At 37.5% G+C, this 19,778-nt stretch overlaps 1 protein-coding gene across 8 annotated transcripts in view; it reads left to right on the top strand.

The window, feature by feature from the left end:
- LOC120773133 (transient receptor potential cation channel trpm) overlaps positions 1-19,778 on the top strand; it is a 292,034-nt gene that overhangs the window by 181,242 nt on the left and 91,014 nt on the right. For all 8 annotated transcript variants that reach the window (XM_040102134.1, XM_040102135.1, XM_040102132.1 and 5 more), the window contains 5 exons: positions 7,208-7,370; positions 12,188-12,328; positions 15,968-16,040; positions 18,610-18,769; positions 19,172-19,308. In XM_040102134.1, the coding sequence (XP_039958068.1) occupies positions 7,208-7,370; positions 12,188-12,328; positions 15,968-16,040; positions 18,610-18,769; positions 19,172-19,308 (674 nt within the window). The remainder of the gene's footprint in view (positions 1-7,207; positions 7,371-12,187; positions 12,329-15,967; positions 16,041-18,609; positions 18,770-19,171; positions 19,309-19,778) is intronic.

The raw sequence follows: 19,778 nt of genomic DNA, 5'->3' as shown, positions 1-19,778 counted from the left end.
TTTTGGCAAAACGCTTTCGTACACTTGTGAACAATACTCCGAACTGCCATTCAGCAATTTTATAAACAGCTGATTCCAGAGCGACAGCTGCGCGAACGGTCTAAAGTTGGTAACGCTTCGAGTGCCGGACCCTGTAGATATAAATATGTATATTATATTAGGTTGCCTAACATGTAATCATTTTCCTTATCCCTATTTAGGTATTTTAGTCTATAGGCCCGATCTTCGAGTGTTTTTTAGCAATAAATGCAAAAAGCGTTTAATATTTTCAATATCCATTTTTTTATTTATGTCTGAAAAGTATACAAAATTGGTAAAATGAAAGCACATTTTTTTCATTGAGTTATGCGTTCTTGAATTAGAGAGGGTAAATTTGGTAATCTGAAAAAGTAAACAATGATACAATGTCGCTATCTTAAAAAGCTGAAAATCTGAAAATATCATATTAGGTTAGGTTAGGTTAGGTTAACCTGGTAGGCCAATAAGCCACTCATAGACCAGTTTTGGTCCTTTGCGATACCAGATGAAGTTTACTTACTAGGGAGGAGTAGTCATCCATAAGGATGCCTGCGGTTGACGCGAACAGACTCTGTGGGCTTACTATCGATATCGAGATCGAGAAGACTGCAGGAAATTCCCAAAGCAAGGCACCAGGGAAAAATTATATTAGGTGCGCAACTATGTATGTTCTCTCTGTTTTTTAAATCAATTTTATTGCAAAGAAATGTTTACAAATGAATTTATTTCAAAGTATTGCCCATCACTAGTCAAAACTTTTCCCATTTTTTTTGGCAAAGCTCAAATACTATTACAATAAAACGGTTCATCTTGTGATGTTGTCCAAGGATCAAGTAATTTTTCGATATTGTCATCGAGTGGAACTGCAAGATTTGCCATTTAATAAGTAAATGCTGACATTCAGAAAGCCTGCTCGAAAAAAGTTTCTATTTTGGTGGAGTTGCCTGTTTTCGAAAACGCTTAAGCTAAATGAGGTGTTGTAAAATATGAGCTAGACGTTAAGAAAGAAATCTGCTTTTTGAAAGTCTGCAAATTGCAAAAACTAGGAAAAAGATTGCCACCTATCGAAGCAGAAACATAAAATTACTGGTAATAAATCGTCCGTTTAAATTTGGAGAAATAAGACGGTTTAATAAGATTCTTGAACATATTTTCAAATTGATATAATATTAATTGTATTTGCAAAAAAAGTAAATAATTTCTAGCTTCAGACTCTGTCAAATTGTTTATATATTTTTTTATATAAGAGAGTTAGGTTAGGTTAAAAAGTCGATCCTACTTCTCACTTGGACAGCTTGTAGCTGGTCCGTTGTAGTATCTATAATTCTTAAATAAAAGATCAAATACCTTATAAATCGACGAAGCGCTTTGAGTCGATCGCAAGTTTGTTGAGGCGCTTAATGCCAGTTCGGGAAAGCTAAAGAATGAAGGAAAAAATTACCTGATGTTTCCATCATACAATCTTTCATACAACTTTGATAATTTGCGTCAAACTGCATTTATAGCATTACAGCAAGAATACTTAATAGACAATGTACTGTAAGAAGATGAACTTTGCTAAGTGCAAGTAGTTCAGTAGATTTCCCATGTTCTACTAGATCATTGGCCAATACCTGCTAAGCACACGTGTGGTATGTAGGTCCTGTGCTAAAATGCAAGAAGACAGCGGGGATCCAACTCATTCCCAGCTTGATGAGAATGGGATGGAGCATCCTTTACTCTTGCTCGTTATCATCGTCTATACAGTTTCCAGTGATTTTTCTACGACCAGACACCTAAATAGGTTTGATAAGGAAGTAGCTGGATGATATATCTAGTGAGTTTAGACACTCCTAGAATAACTTCAAGCGCACAGTTAGCGAACTCAGCGCTACTTTTACCGCTCTGCTATCTGAGTGAATGCTGACCACGCTGGAAGAAGTGCACTGCAAATGCCGATGAGAGCTTCTCTTTGGACACATTCAAACTTCTTAATGAGTGTAGCCTCATCGAGCGTTCTCCAACAGACGAATACACCATAGAATCTCATACCTAGAGACAAAAGACCATCTGTAATGAGAGTACGCACCTCTTCCGTATAGCATTAGGGAGACCGTATAAGGCAACCGATACCTTCTTTGCCCACTTCTCAATATTTGGCCTCCATGAAGGCTTCTTGGTGTTTCACCTCATCCACAGATTAGCTTCGGAATAAGGGGAGAGGTTCTTCTTACAGGAAACCAAGTGTTAAATCTTATTTATATGAGCGCTACTGTACCTCCAGATTGTGTAATTACGCAAAAGTCAATAAAAGAGAAATATGAATAAATGTTTAGTGACATGCCGCAGACGCCACGTAACCAAGAAAACGACAAAAACGGAGACAATAAAGACAATAACAGTGAATTGCGACCGCAAATTAAAGCATCAACACTGGCGGTAAGTTGGCATTGTTTCATCCAAAGCACACACCTGTGCATTCGCGTACACCAACAACATCGAAGTAAAGCAAAAACATTTGCACTTTCGCACAACTCGAAGTGCGAAAACGGTAAACCACTGAATATTCACTCTTTTCGCATGCGATTTTTTTAATAATTCAGTATTTGTTGGTGGTAATTTGTACAAAACCATGTGAACCAAATAAGAAATTTAACTGTAAAGGAGAATTAGTTGTGCCTTGATTGGTCGTTGCGAAATTAACAAACAAAATTACTTGTAAGAGAACTTTCGATTTGAATTGTTGCATTTAAGGACATTTAGATCCACATAATTCTTAAACAGATTGAATTTCCCTCTTAATTTAGAAAGGTGTTTCGAGTCTGGTGAAGTGGAGCTAAAATATTCGATTAGCACGTTCTTCAAAAGTCTGGTAAGATGAAGAATTGTAGTAAAAAGTTTCAATAACGATGAATTCTTCAAATAATTTCTTTGTATTCGCTTCTTTTATCATGTTGGTCATAGTCAGAGCCCTGAATACTTGCGCCAATCCAATACATTAGTTTGAAGCTTTGATTTACTTCATCCCTACATTTCTCGAATTTTTCCGGCAGGTGCTATTAACTCCAATATCTAGCCCTGACCATTATTTGTTTTTTACTTTTCTATTCGCTTTCGTCTCAAAATGATCACAAGGTTCTTTATCATGAGAATTTTTTCGGGAAACATTGTCTCTCCAGCAAATTTTGTAACGTCTACTCACTCCGATATTTTTAGTCTTATTCGGCGCTTAAAAGATACCTTCTATCCGATAGGAATGAATTCTGCACTTAATTTTAGATCATTCTATGTATTTATATAGAGTCAAGGTTAAGGCCGAGTAAAAGTTTCGAAGTAAAGCCTTGAGAACTTGTGCACTTCAATTTTTAGACTGAAATTTTCAATGTTTTGTAAAAGTGTCTGCCAAATATCCAATTTTCAGTTTTTTTCTTCGCGTCGCAATGGTCGAGTTTAAAGAATTTTTTCTAAAAATTTCAGAATTTCTTTGTTAATAATGTATGCTTCTAACAATAAAAAATTCTAATAAAGTATTTGGTTTATTATATGAGAAAAAAATGTTGAAAAAATGCTGTTTTTGACCCGATGTAACCCATGTAACCCCTTAATACTTCAAATAGTATAAAATTGGTATTGCTTTATGTATTGAGCTCACTTAACTCACTTTCTGAGATCACCTCAAAGCTTTAATGGTCGGAACTAGTTTTCGTACAATTTTCGTTTGATTTACAGCCAAGTGCCTGCCGTGTGACAAGACTTGGACTCTTTTTATACTCTTGCAATATGAGGCAACAGAGTATAATAGTTTTGTTCATTTAGCGGAAGTACGTATCACCTAAAACTAATCGAAATAGATATAGATTAATATATATATATGTACATATATATAAATGATCAGAATGACGCGACGTGTTGAAATTCGAGTGTCTGTCTGTCGTCCGTCCGTCCGCCCGTGCAAGCTGTAACTTGAGTAAAAATTGAGATATCTTGATGAATGTGGGTTCCTTGGTACAAAAAAATTTCGGGTTCGTAGATGGGCGTAATCAGACCGCTGCCATGCCCTCAAATCGTCATTAACCGAAATCATATAAAGTGCCATAACTAAGCACCTAATTAAGATATAAAATTGCAATTTGGCACAGGGCATCGCAGTGGTAGTAGTGTGAGTAAAAAATTTTGAAAAAGTGGGTGTAACCACGCCCTCCAAAAGGTTTAGTATACATATCTCCTAACCCAATAAAGCTACAACAACCACATTTGCTGAGTACATTTCTTATAAGAACTTCTATCAACAGTGGAATGGTATGCGAAGGCTTTATGAGAGCCGGTGTGAAAATTAGACAATGGGCGTGACGCCGCCCAATTTTTGGTGAAATCCCATATCTCGGGAGCCGACCATCCGATTTCTACTAAATTTGGTACGTATCAATTATATGTTACAGTGTGGAGGTAGGCAAAATCGGACTACAACCAGACCTACTACTTCCCATAAAACACAATTTCAAATTCCATTTGATTCTTTCACTTTCCAGTACACAAATCAAGAAGTAGTTAATATAACGGTATGAAGTTATGAAGTAATAATTTCCTCAAAGAATTGCACCTTTTGATCAAAAAGTGGGCAAATTCAACCAAAGTTGTTCAAGAACCTAGGTACCGAATATGCGAACCCCAGTATCTATCATTGACATTTGACCGAAAATATCGCTCAATGTGCGAGATATATATCATTTAATGTGTAAGATATATAATTGAAATTCAGAGAGAATCTTTTCCTCTGTGTATCAAAAATGATGAATGAATCGGGTCTTCATTGAGCCCCAAATATTTATACCCTGAACAGGGTATATTAAGTTTGTCACGAAGTTTGTAACACCCAGAAGGAAGCGTCGGAGACTCTATAAAGTATATATTGTATTTAAATGATCAGTATGTTGGGCTGAGTCGATTTAGCCATGTCCGTCTGTCCGTCCGTCCGTCCGCCCGTCCGTCTGTATATATACGAACTAGTCCCTGAGTTTTTAAGATATCGTTTTGAAATTTTGTAACGTCATTTTCTCTTCAAGAAGCTGCTCAATTGTCGGAAGGGCATAAGTATATCGGACCACTATAACATATAGCTGCCATACAAACTGAACGATCGGAATCAAGTTCTTGTATTTGACAAGATCTATTCGCGAAATTTGGTATGCATTATTTTCTAAAGCAACAATGTAATTTCCGAAGAAATTGTTCAGATCGGTTAACTAACCATATATGTACATAGCTGTCATACAAACTGAATGATCGGAATCAAATGCTTGCATGGGAAACTTTCTCATTTGACAATACATCTCAACGAAATTTGGTATGAGTTATTGTTTATATCTAGAAATAATGTAATATCGAAAGAAATTGTTCAGATCGGCTCACTATAGCATATAGCTGCCATACAAACCGAAGGGCTTGTATGGAAAACTTTCGTGGTATCTTCACGAAATTTGACATGGATTACTGCTTAAGGTAACAACATAATCTCCGAAAAAATTGTTCAGATCGGATTGCTATAGCATATAGCTTCCATACAGACTGGACACATAGTTACACCTGTGGAGGGTATATTAGCTTCGGTGCAGCCGAAGTTAACGTTTTTTTTTTGTTTTAATATAAGATTTTCGAACTTCCAGGTGACTTTATACCGGATATATATGTATGTAGGTTAAGATCAATATTTGAGTTATCTCAATGAAAATTACAGTGCGAAAAATCCGGCTGACTTTAATGTAGGTAGTATGTGAGCTACCTTAATAAAACCCAGGGAACATTTTTTTAGTATGTGACATGATAATAGTTAATATATAAAATCGGGTCGATACTATTGGTTGTCGTGTTTTTAACAAACATTATGCCGAAATTGTCGGTCAGTGTATGAGTTACTATATATAGAGTATATGTATTTATAAAATTGCTTGGATTTCGATCTTCTGGTTGACGATTTACTCCTTAAGGTATTCCCCTGTCTATCCCGCAAGTTGCAAGAGTATAAAATATTCGGTTGCACGCGAACTTAGCGCTTCCTTCCTTGTTATTTTTAAGCTGTTTTTTTTGCCTGCAAAGAACTACCCGATAGTTTGTTTTAAGATGCTTAACTGACAATCCTTTGCTGAATACCATGGCAACCCTGTTCCTTTCCAATATTCGATCAATCCTTGATCGCAGAATCGAGCAAGTTCAAAGAGTCTTGCGTACGGGACTCTTTTTGAAAAAAAAAAAATCAATTTTAACCGCACAAGTCGAGTTAGAACGCGTTTCATGCCCAAAATATTCACCAAAATCATTCGAAGGGACTCGCGAGAGATATCGAGCTTTCTTCCCGTCTCTCTAACAGTTGCCTTGAAGAGGTCGGAGGCCGTCCAGAGCGAGGCTTTGTACCACTTGCAGGCTTGTGGTTGAGTGAAATTCTTTGTTTGATATTTCCATTGTAAAAATCACAACGCCCTACTGAGATGTACCGACTTTGGCAGCTTTAAACAAACTGGTTGACTTATCACGCTCATATTTGGCATAGTAATGAGGGATAGTCCTACCAACTTAGCAAAATACATTTTCTTTTAAATATCATTTCTCCCATGAATTTAATTGCAATTTCCGGGTGCTTTTTTGCTTTAATGTATTTCTAACTCGTCATTGGCATTTAGGCCTGAGTTTAACCAAGCATAATTTTCCACATTTTCCCATTTTCTGTTGCTTTAAATTTTATATCCAGTGCTGCGTCCTTAAATGTTAAGCCTGAGGCCATTTCCATGAAGTTTCAATGCCAAATACTTCATTGCTGTCTTTTAATACTCATTTGTGTGTGAGAGTAGAACTCCTTAGTGACTTGAGCCTAAAACTTTTCAATCTGTCTGCTCTTTATGATACTCCGCACTTTATTGATTTTAATTTCCGTTTCGACATAACTGTAAACTTTATGTGTTGCGAAATGGCTGTGTCTTCACCGCACAACGCAGATATTGCCTGAATTCAATATTGCAAGGCTCACAAATTTCATAAAATTTGCCGATTCTTATTTAACTTGAAACTTTGCTCATTTTCAGTTCTCTATGTGTGTATATGTGTGATTTGAGCTTTTGCTTAACTTCCCGCCAGAACTTTTTTATTATACTTTTTCTCATAAAACTATTCATAACTTTATTTACCCTTGGTCGTCCGTTTCTTCTTGTTTTTGTTGCAGATGTTGTTGCGGTCAGTCACGTCAAACCCATCAAACGATACCGGGCATCGAAAGTGGTTCGCCCGGTGACAGTTGGCTGCCACAGAAGCACACCAGAGCACAACCCACCGATGCATACGGTACAATTGAATTTCAAGGCGGTGCACATCCGACCAAAGCACAGGTAATAACAACAATAAATATAGATTTATTGATACAGTTGAATTTATAGTATTTATATATACAAATATATTCATCGTTACAACACATAACCTCGAAGTTAAATTGATATCGCTGCAATAGTTGTGCTCTCTGCACATATGGAGGTACATACACGTACACGTACACGTAGTTGATGTTGTTGTAGGAAATATCAATATTGCCACCGTGCTACGTACTTCATATATTTGTATGCTTCAGTCTGTGTGCAAAGGAAACTTTGAAAATATGGGGTTATCCAATAAGAGGGATATGATATCATCACACACTAATTGTTAAGGAAATTCAAATGTTTTTTGTTTTAGTGTGAAGTACTATTGATAAGTTAAATTCTGAATATAATATCATTCAAATGGCCGCCCTGATTTCTTTCGCAAGAAAGAATTCGATGAACCCGATTTTTGAGTATTTTTTCCACTAACTCAAGTCATATGACATAAATACAACTTTCAGTATTGACTTCTAAAGCTTGGAGAGAGTCTGGTTTATTGCTACAGAGCAATGACATCAAATAACCTTCACAAGAAGTAGTTTAATGGTGTTAAATTAAAAACTTCTTGGAAACCACTAAATGTCACAATTTCTTAAAATAATCGAATCTCCGAACTTTTCTTGCAATAATTCGTTTGTTGCACGTGCTGTGATGCACGTAGCTTCGTCTTGTTGGAACCAGATGTTGTCAAGAGCAACTTCTTCTAATTGCGACCAAAAAGGTTAATTGAAACCGTTATGCCGCTCTCCATGGACAGTAACGCTGTCAACAGCTTCATTTCGAAAGAAGTACGGAACGCTGATTCCATCAAACCGAAAACCGCACCAAACTGTCACTTAAGGTGAATATAACGGTTGTTCATGAATAATTTGTGGAGTTTCTTCGCACCGAAATTAACAGTTTTATTCATTTAGAGCATCACTTAGATGAAAGTGAGCCTCATCGGAGAAGCTGGAAAAAATCGTTATCGTTTTCAAGTTGTTCCAAAGCAAAATCAGCAATTTCACGACGTTGACGGTAGTCCAATGTCTTCAGCTCTTGACTGAGAACAATTTATACGAATGCATGCCTAATTTTTTTCTGAAAATCCGCCAGGTTCTGACTTGAGACTGTCCCAATTCTTGAAAACGTCTTGGAATCGATCTTCAGTAACACTTGCCTGAACGCCAACAATATTTTCATTCCTTCGAGCGGTTCTTGGTCTGATCGATATTTTGAACAATTCGACGTATATCGAGTACAGGTTTTGATAATAACATTTAATAATTTGTAAAAATTGTTCTTGTACATATATATCTTTCCACGTTGAAATTATAAACATTACTGAATACAACGAAAAAAATTATGGATCATGACATATTAAGAAAGGCTGAAACGACACTTAGAAATCATACCATCCTTATTGAAAACCCCAGTACATTAACCCTCGGACAACGAACAGATGTTCGAGACACATAAAGCAAAAAGCAACCATGCTGCGAAATTCTCAAAACGTTGTTGTATAAAAGTAAATAACTAAATTTTACAATAATTTCTGTAAATATGTTATAAATTCAGTTGGAAAGAGTACTGTTTAATCGCAGCTACAGCTCTTTTTTCTGTTTTTCAAGGTCTTTCGATGTCGTTAGATATCCTGTTTTCCAAAATATGCATCATCTAATATGAACTGCGAAAAGATAGTCTCCTAACGGTCCTAATTTAAGTAATATATATTTACTTGAAAATATTGGGTTATGCGATGATCCAACATCGTGAGATCGTCAGTAACTTAGCTTAGAAGACCTTTTTGGCGTTTGAGTTTAGGGGGCTTAGAGCCTATCCTCAAATTATCATCTATGAATTTCGGAGTATTCTTATACTACCTTTTACTGTTGGGTATGTGGTATTTTCAATGTTCAAATGGTAGGTAGGTAGAATAGGGTGAATGTCTGATGACGCACCTAGGTCCTTAGTCCCCTATCCCCCTTTGGGGACCCTTTGTGAAAGCTCTGCAACTAAGATCTCATAACTCTATTATATCGTCTCTGGACCACCCTGTACTTCTGATGAAGTTTATAAATTCAAAAAGTTGTTTCTATGCAACTTCAGAGACAAAAATTCAAAAATTGTTCGATCAACAGCAGTGTTTCTTTTCCTACACGAAGAGGAAGGAGATGTTTTATAGTCCCACACAGTGATCTGTTCGAACTTCTACTAGAATTGATTTATTTCTTTTTAATTACAATAGTCGGCATGTGCGACCCATATACCATCCATGAAACGTTCGTCTGCTTGTTGAACAAGTCAGTGATCCACTGAGATTTAAAATTTTTATTATCAGAAAAGGTATCAATAAAGTCAACAGTAAATTTTAACGATTTCAAAAATTCCGACCACATCCACAATATTTAATTTTTGCGCAAAAAATTCATTTTATTGCAGCAAATTTTTAGCAAAACTCCGACTTGTTGGAACGTCATGTTCGTATTGATATTTTTTTAAGAGCACCCCGTGATAATTCAAAACCTCGATCAAACCTGAGATTCCTTTGAATAAATTTATCAGGTAAACAGATATACGAAAGTTTTCCAATAAACTCACATTATATTAGTCCCATGTGAGCTTAATAAAAACTTTTGCTAGTTTTGATATTTTGTTTGACGAATTACCTCAAAATGACCGAGATCATAGCCATGATCTTCTCTAAAACACTATCTTTCTCAGCTGTTTTTTGATCCACCACCGAGTAGTATGCTCTACATTAGGCGATATGTTACTTATGGAGGACAATACTAGCCTTGGTTGACACAAATTTCATATTTCTTAGACAAAATTCGTACCCATATCGGCAGATACTGACAATCTTAAACTCTACCCCCATAACAACATTTCTATTCATTATTTTACACTCGAAAAGATCAAAACATCTTTACTGATTTCATTGTATATACCATATATTGTAAAACAAAGGCCTAATTGTATCACTCAGGTCTTACAAATCGCAGATTGCCACTATTGCCACTGTACTTACATTATATGGGCCGCTTAGAATCTAAAACCAGCACCAGCTCCAGTCCAGTCTTTAACGACAACCTGATGGTTAATCGCCCTCTAAAAGAGTTTTCTATAAACTTTCATCATTACACTGACGGTAGTCTAGACAGACTTCTATTCTTATAATCGTTGTATCAAGATAAATCATTCTGTTTAAAATAGTTTAGGGAAGTGGATGGAGCCATGTGTAGAACTTCACGCAAGTGAGGAACTTGGGAGTGGGCAGAAGCAATTCTTTTACATATGACTCAAGCAACTCATGACTTCTGGTCTTAGACCAAGGACCAGACTTAGTTCTGGGAGCCAAAGAACTTCCGCTTGATGGCCAGTTAAAGTGAGAAGACGAATCCCCCTTGAGAATGTACCTAAGTGCTGCCTGATCAGGGTACATATTTTACTTACTTTATTGCTATGACAACTACATACATATCAAGCTCAAAAAAAGTATCATTTGTAACGCCTTTGTTACTTCAGGTCAGTTTAGTTTACGAGAAGCAACTCTGAAGCTAAGGATACCCAACTTGTTTAATATTCTTGATCTGCATTGTAATATAAATGAAGTGGAAAATTGTCTCTGGGTACCTGCCAGAAAACTTGTTACCTTGCCGAAGTCTCAATATCTCTAAAATAACTTTTCCAATTGTACATTTACAGTTAAAGCTTTTCTTATAGTCAGCTTATATTGGTTACATGCAATGGCCAGTTCACAGTACTCCGCTTCACTTACTTTCAGAATTCACAGTAGTTCTAAGTACACGGCAGCAAAATCTCTTAACTTGTCAGGCAAAAGTTTCTACATTTTGTTGTTGTAGGGCGGAAAGTATACCCCTTATCATTTTGAGAAGTGCTGCCGAATTGACAATGCTTTGACGTAGGTAAATCTGGTTACGTTGCGCTTACATAGACGCGACCCACATGGTAACAGCAGATAGCTACTCCAGAGCTGACGGATCCTGAAAACAAGTTCTCATGTGTTTTATTGTAAGTTACGAAAATTTTCTACTTCCAAAAGAGATCTTAAGGCATGAGAATTTTGCGAGCAACCTTAAAGGTCTAAATCCGAACTATTTCGAGGCGGGATAAAGGCCATTGTATCCATGTTTTCAAATCACATTACCTCACTAGCACCTAGCAGTATATTGGAGTTTATCAATACGGTGGAGCTAGGTGGATGGAGCATGGAGTCTCTTGACTGACTTTATTACAATTAACTAAGAGCCGATATAACTCAGTACAAATGAGATCTTCTTTCACAATTCCGGAAAAGTCTAAGCAGTAGTGGCACTGAATGTGCTCAAACAGCACTAGTTTGGAACTCATTCGCTGCTCTGCAGGTGTAACCCTCATACGCAAGCTGCCGAAGTGCTGTTAAGAGCCCTTCACACAGCTTTAAACTTACACACTTGCGCACCCGATGCTGTTGGCGATTGAAAGCTGCGAAATTGGCAGATTTTCGAAGTTTGCCCACAAAAACAGTAGTACAGCAACAGCAAGTTATATTTGTATTTTATCTTAATTGCACTTTGATCTACGCAGTTTGAGTTACAGAAATTCAATTCCCAAATATGTATCTTCTTACTTAAGAAAACTATTCGCCAGTGCGCATTCTTCGGACAACTTCCGAGGGAATTTCAAAAGGCTTGTTCTTTATCTGAACTACAATTCATACACAGCATCCAAAGTTTATTTTTATACATTGTTTGTTAATATTTTGCTTCATTCTTCTTCTTCTTTTTTCTTTGCATTCGGTCGGTCAGTATGTGCGTCTGTCCTTCGATACACGCCCGGAATTGCTGGTGCAGCTGTTTACCAAAGAATGGAATTTGGAATTGCCGAAACTTTTGATTACAGTACAAGGTGGCAAAGCGAATTTCGAACTGCAACCAAAGTTGAAAAAGGTAAGTTAACGGTTCTACGCAATTACAACTTATTTAGTTTTAAAATGAAAGTTCACACAAAGCGCAAAGCAACTTCATGCGTCATCATTACCAATGATAATGCAGCACAATTTGTATGCTACAAAGGAAAGATGCGAAACAGAATAAAAGAGTTTAATTTATTGAAGAAAGTTGCGCGGAAGGAAATTAGCAAACAGCATCTTCTCCAAAAAAAATTAAAAAAATATAAAGTATTTTAAATTTTAAACATTGCTTCATCAAGCAGTTTGAGTCAGCAAAAACTTCATAGAAATGTATGAGACTAAAAACAAAAAAAAAAAAAATTAAGGTTGCCACCTGTTTGAAAACTTAACTTTGCTTAAGGAACGTAATAAGCAAAAGATTTATCACGAAATGAGTATGGAACTAAAGAAATTTAAAGTGAGAAGCGTTGCCAGTGATGGAAAATTATTAATCAATAAAAAAAGTGTTCTTAGACACCTCTAAGAATGTCTTTCCAATTATCAGCTGTTAATTGTAACGGGAAGGTCCTCCTTAACAATTTTCATGCTCTTATTTTCCTATAGAAAAATTCATGTCACGCTTCCAACTACTTTTTTCGTAAAGCAGACCGTAAAAAACAAAACAAGAGAAAATAATAGTTTTGTTCACCCAACAGTTATTTGTAACACCTAAAACTAATTGATAAAGATATGAAGTTGTGTACAGCTTCTGCCAATAGGGATGACGTGCTTTTGACTGCTTATGGCGGCCATTTCATGATGTCACATTTCCCTTTGGTGCAGTGCTTGGAAATTGTGCAAGACTATCACGCAAATTTACATCTACCAAAAAAATCGGAAATCCGAAATGTCATAATGGTTTCGTCAACAAACACAATTATGGGTGAGGGTTATGCAAATCCTCGTGTGGTTTAGGAAACGCAATCCTCAAAAATGTATCATGCGAATCGTGGGAGGCGGCATTGTGGGGCCTTATTTCTCTAGCGTTATAACATTATGATGACCGACTTTTTTCCCGGAATTAGGTGAAATCAACGCGGACGATCTCCAATAAGATGGCCTCTAGATTTTTTTTTCCAGGAGCGTTAACAGGGTAAGGAATGCGAACAGAGTCATCGTGGCTATTAGGCCGACATTTTGTTCAAATCATAAATGGTATAAAATCATCTGCATAACAAAAAAAAAAAACAAAACAAACTCAGACTTCATTTTGACCACGCTTGAGTTTTTTATCACGTCGTTCTTGTTGGTAGACCCTCTTTATTTAAATGATCAGGATGAAAAGATGAGTTGAATTTCTAGTGACTATCTGTCTATCCGACCGACCGTGCAAGCGATAACTTGAGTAAGAATTGATATAATAGGTTGTCAAAAAGTCTTGCGGTATTTTCGCTAGTTGGCGCTGAAACCGTGTAGTTCTAGTTTCATTCGTCGCATCGGGTCATGTTATACCTTTTTGGAAAGCTCATTTCATGCGCTAACACGTGTTTGATTCATTGTCGTTTCTTTTAAGTCGTTCGTGAGTTATAGCGTCGCAAACATGGAGCAAAATAAAGAGAAAATACGGCATATTTTACAGTACTACTACGGTAAAGGCAAAAATACACCCGATACAGTTTCCATTTCTACTGCACAACGATGGTTTCAACGTTTTCGTTCTGGTGTAGAGGTGGTCGAAGATACGCTACGCTCCGGAAGGCCTGTCGTCGAAAATTGCGATAAAATCGCTGAATTGGTCGAAAGAGACCGGCATAGTAGCAGCCGTAGCATCGGTCAAGAGCTGGGCATGAGTCATCAAACCGCTATAAACCATTTGAAGAAGCTTGGAGTCACTAAGAAGCTCGATGTATGGGTGCCACACGAATTGACGCAAAAAAAACATCTTCAACAGTATCGACGCATGCGAATCGCTTCTGAATCGCAACAAAATCGACCCGTTTTTGAAGCGTATGGTGACTAGCGATGAAAAGTGGGTCACTTACGATAACATAAGGCGCAAACGGTCGTGGTCGAAAAGCGGTGAAGCGGCCCAGACGGTGGCCAAGCCTGGATTGACGGCCAGGAAGGTTTTTCTGTGTGTTTGGTGGAATTGGCGGGGAATAATCCACTATGAGCTGCTCCCCTATGGCCAAACGCTCAATTCGGACCTGTACTGCCAACAACTGGACCGCTTGAAGGCAGCACTCATGCAGAAGAGGCCGTCTTTGATCAACAGAGGCCGAATTGTCTTCCATCAGGACAACGCCAGGCCACACACATTTTTGTGACGCGCCAGAAGCTCGGATGGGATGTTCTTTTGCATCCACCGTGTAGTAGGATCTCGCACCAAGTGATTACCACCTGCTTCTGTCCATGGCGAACGCGCTTGGTAGTCTGAAGTTGGCCTCAAGAGAGTCCTGTGAAAATTGGCTTTCCGAGTTTTTTGCCAATAGGGAAGCGAGCTTTTATGAGAGGGGCATTATGAAGTTGGCATCTCGTTGGGAACGCGTCATCGAACAAAACGGCGTATATTTGACTTGAATCGCATTATTGTAACCAATTTTATGAACAATTGAAAATTCAATAAAAATACCGCAAGACTTTTTTGACAACCTGTTATTTTCATGAAACTTGCTGCATATGTTTCTTAGCGCCCAACGGAGCTTGGTTGCAGGTGAGAATATTCTGACTATTGCCACGGTCACAAAATGCCATCAAGCAAGAAAGTTATAACTAATCAAAATATAAAACTCTACTTTGGCACAGGGAATTGCAGTAGTAACAGGCATCTGCAGGCTGAAAATTGTTATAAAGAGTGCGTGACCTAGCCCCTTCATAGGTTTAATGTACATATCTCACAAACCTCTTAAGCTTTATCAACCGAATTCACTTAGGACAAATATTTTCGGTACTTTCTCCGACATTATGAAAATTGGTGAAATTAGTGTACCGATATGAACTGATCATTACAAATGTGTTTGTAGGGAACATTTGTTGAGAACGAGCCTTAATTTTTTTCTGTTAGGTTGACAGAACAATATATAGCTTAACCTCCTTATGCATAAGTGAATTATGGCTCCAAATTATGAGCCGATTTTAAATCCCCGCGAAGAGTAACTATGAAATATACACTAAATATAGTCTAATATACTATACATACATATATTAGCATTAAGACTGAGTAGTTTGCTGGCTTGGAAGCTAATTGTATACAAATTAAATTTGGAATAACGGTATTTGGGGGAGTATATATAGATAGATGTTAGACTTTGTGTATACAGACAACTATCAAGAGAAGAAAAAAGGAACTCCGAGCTTAATTCGAAGCTATATGTATTCATATATCGATGGATGTAGAACATTAAGAACTGTGAAAATGGTTAAGGATTAATCGCAGAATGGAGAAATATATGTACAGTGAATGCACGTCCTGAACCTGTCACGAGTCGGCTAAGTCATGTCAATAGTGAAAGGGTTTAAAGCGAATTTAATTTCTTGTAAGATAAATTCCGTATTTAACGCTAAACACCATTATATGTGAACCAGTGGCAAATCCACGATGGGGTTTTTCGGGGTTTCGTCTGTACACTTTAAAAGATTTTCGAACTTTTTGAAGGCGCTTGAAAACTAGTAATTTTATGTTTCAATATCTTTTCAGGAAATCCGTAAAGGTCTTTTGAAAGCGGCGAAAACGACGGGAGCATGGATATTTACAGGCGGTACAAACACAGGTAACCAAAAATTCCAACACTAATACAACTTTAGTTTTCGAAATTACGGTATAATTAAATAGAACTATGATCCTAAAAACGAGAGTAAAACTTAGAAGTTGTATATAACGGTCCTATAGTTAGGGCTTTATACATGAACGGAAGATGCAGGTATTATGCGAGCACCGGTCACGATTGACATTTTCTATGCATAGATTCTTAAATTCATTGACTCACCTATTCTCACCAAACCGATTAGTTAATGTTTCCTTAAATTATTTAATATTGAGTTTCATTTAAAGCCATTTCTTTGCTCCACCCATAACATATAAGTTTTATTATTCAACGCTGAAAAAATTTCAGCAAAAACTCCCAAATTGATTTCTTCTAGTATTTCATTACATTTCGCTCGCCTTTTCTTTTAATTCGTACATTACTACTTTGACTTGTTTACATAGGCCTTGGCCTTACGGATTAGGTCTAATCAAGATAAGCTCAAGTGGTATTATTTTTGTCTGCATATTTATTTACTTTAGCACATATCGCATCAGCGCATTTATTTACCCGCTGTCTTCAATTGTTGATTTGTTGTTTACTCGCCTGTCTTCTCACAACGGACATCAGCCGCACCGAATCGGCTTCGAAGACTTTGTGGCATTGAGCGACTCATTGCTGTCGACTGTAATTTTCTAACTAGCATTTGCTATCGCACTACGTTTATTTGTATACTTATACGAGTGCGGTGGGATAAGACTAGCCTTTCGCTAAGACACTAAGTTTGTGGAAATAGAAGTAGCCGCAGGGCGTTAAAACTATTCGGTATTCTCTCTAAGTGGATATTCCGTAATCAAATGAGAACCAGAAATTATGTTTTGATTTGGTTCGGGTCTTTTAAATTGTTGAAATAAGTATTGACTTGAATTGATGATTTGACTGATCTATGAGGGATGCCATTTGTTGTGTTTTATCGTCGGTTCTTGAGCTGGTACAATAGAAACAAAGTTGGGTAAATCACTTCAAGCTTTTAAAATAGACAATCAACATTAAAATGTTTAGCTGCTAGAAAGGTTATACCTTATTTTCTCGAATCCGAAAGAAAACCGAATGATCGGTAGTTCGGATAAACCGCATAATTTAATAGGAAATATGTTGTCAAACACAGCGAGTATGAGAAAGCCGCTCAATCGGCCATAATTCGTACCAAAAGACGAGAGAATTTCTGTCACAGCAACTCAATGAATCAAAGATGAGTGAAGTGATGACACTAAAACTTTAAGAATTCAATAAGTCGTTCGATGATTCCTAAATTTACTCATTATTACTTAGACGGACTCAGCAAATTAAAGAATACGCTCGTCGGAATCCTGCCAAATATTTAGAGAGCTTTATATATATATAGAACCCACAATAGACTTAAATAGCGGTTACAACTTTTGTTAGGTCCAATAAGCGATTGGGATCACCCTTGCACAGCTTATAGCGTCGGTCTGTTGTTGTATCTAGAACTCTTATCACGTTGATCATAAAACCCCTCACAAAGCGATAAAGTGTTGTCAGTCTTGCAAAGCCTGGGAAATGGAGGCGAAAGGGCTGGGATGTTTCCACTTCACCTTTTTCTTACAACCTTGACATTTTGTGTCCGACAATTTCGCTGTGATATATCTTTTGGACTAGATTTTTGAATAGTGGTTTTCTTCTCTATTAGTCTAAAGCTGCTGCAGAAGTTAATATATTTCTCGTGAACTTACTGAAAAAGTAAGTAAACCTAGGATTTCACTTCACTACGCTTTAATACAAGGTCTTAACTTGAGTATATTCCTATTGAAAGTTGACTTTTAATTTAAGCGCACTGTTGCATAAACAGCCTTTAATGGCTTGTAGCAAAGCCAATAGTCCGATGAAGCTAATAACTGTCCTCTTGGAAGTATGGATAGATACAATTTCAGCAGAATGGACAGCCGTATTCATAAACAGGACACGGAGCAACAACAACGGCAGCCTCGAAATCCAACGCAGAATAACTCTTGCCAACAAGTGTTACTTCGAACTGAGCGATTGAGAAGTAAAGTCCTCTCTCGGCGACAAAGACTAAGCTTTACAAGTCACTCAAGCTCTGAGATTTCGATTTTGTTCCGGAAATCTGCCAAAAAAAACAAAAAAACACTCGCTTATTGAACTTTCCTCATTTTGCAAATATGTACTTAGCCACCATAGGCTTCTTCAGCATTGAACAGCTCTAATGTTGGTCGGCAATTTATTTATTTGACAGCCGTTCAACCTTCATTCACTCAATCATTCCTGATACCGGCAATGGCAGTGGCCTTAAATTGTTTGTACAGCATCTCATTTACATAGTCTTTGTACATAAGTGGTGTCTACAAACACTATTTACCCCGTGGGAGCCAACACATTACATTGAACGCACTAAATCCAACTGAAAGCTCTTGGCCTGTGTAGCTAAATCGCTTTCGAGCAATTTACCACATCCATCTATTTGATTTCCTATTGTATTGTGTATTTAAGGATTCATTTTCTCACTACCACCACTCTCTTCTCATTCCACACTCTCTTTCTCACTCTATATCTGCAGGTGTTACGAAGCAGGTGGGCGATGCGTTGTTGCTTGAGGGTCAGCAGCGGAGTGGGCGTGTCGTCAGCATCGGTATTGCACCCTGGGGTATAGTGGAGCGTAATCATGAACTTTTGGGGCATAATCGAGAGGTGCCCTGTCACAGCATAAGCTCACCGAGGTAAGTGCACAAGTGTGCGTGTGTGTATGTATTGGTGCTTTGGAGCTCATTAGAGCAACAGGGGTCAATTGCCTTGTTGCTTTAAACATTATATTTATATACAGTTGTGACCATGCAAATTTGTGCTGAGTTCAAAACCTCTACACGCCTTAAGGGTAAAAGTGTGTACAGGGCAACCCTCACGAGTGTGGTCGCTATTCTGTTGCTTGATTTGGATGTTGAAAAGCGCTTATGACACCAGGGTGGCCACCAGGTGTTGCCACTAAATTGCTGTTTTACGTGTTGACTTTGAACCCAGCCAGATTTGCATTAAATTTAAATATTTATTTTATTCCTTTGTTATGTAAAGCGAAACGTTTTGACATGTTTCTTATATTTGCTCTATCTATTCACTCCCGCTAGGTCCAAATTAGCTGTGCTGAATAATCGTCATGCTTACTTCCTGCTGGTCGATAACGGTACACAGGCAAAATATGGCGCCGAGTTGATATTGCGACGAAAATTGGAGAAATTCATATCGAACTTGAAGCTACATCCGTGTAAGTACATTTGTAGTAGTCTATAAGTTGAAATAGGGGGCCACAGAGCATTCAGATTGAAATGGCATTGTTTAAGTTACAGTAGTTTAAAATATCGGTTAGGCCAGATTTCTGTAAAACTAATAAAAAGATTACGTAAGCTCCGCATAGCGCCTCGAGGTTTGCTTATAGTGTTTAGTGTTGTTGTAGTTGTTCTAGCGGCAGGGAACTTTCCTGAAATAGTTTTGAGGTATGGTGCCAAGTTGACAGTGCCTAACCGGATAAATTCCGGGTCCGTTCCGGTTGCTTAGACCCGACTGTCGTGGGGGCGCAACAAAGGTTTATGGTTTTTTACGGTCACACATTCTAGCTATTCAGATGTTCAGAATGCGAAACTATGGCCACTTAAGGGAAGTTGCTCGCCTGGAACACAAACAAAAAATCAAAATTAAATAACTTAAGTTTGGTTAAGCTGGGTGATTCTACCAGGG

This window comes from Bactrocera tryoni, chromosome 3 (genome assembly GCF_016617805.1).
Source record: "Bactrocera tryoni isolate S06 chromosome 3, CSIRO_BtryS06_freeze2, whole genome shotgun sequence".
Taxonomy (NCBI): Eukaryota; Metazoa; Arthropoda; class Insecta; order Diptera; family Tephritidae; genus Bactrocera; species Bactrocera tryoni.
Note: the sequence above shows the minus strand (reverse complement) of the source record. Positions and strands in the feature narration are given on the sequence as shown.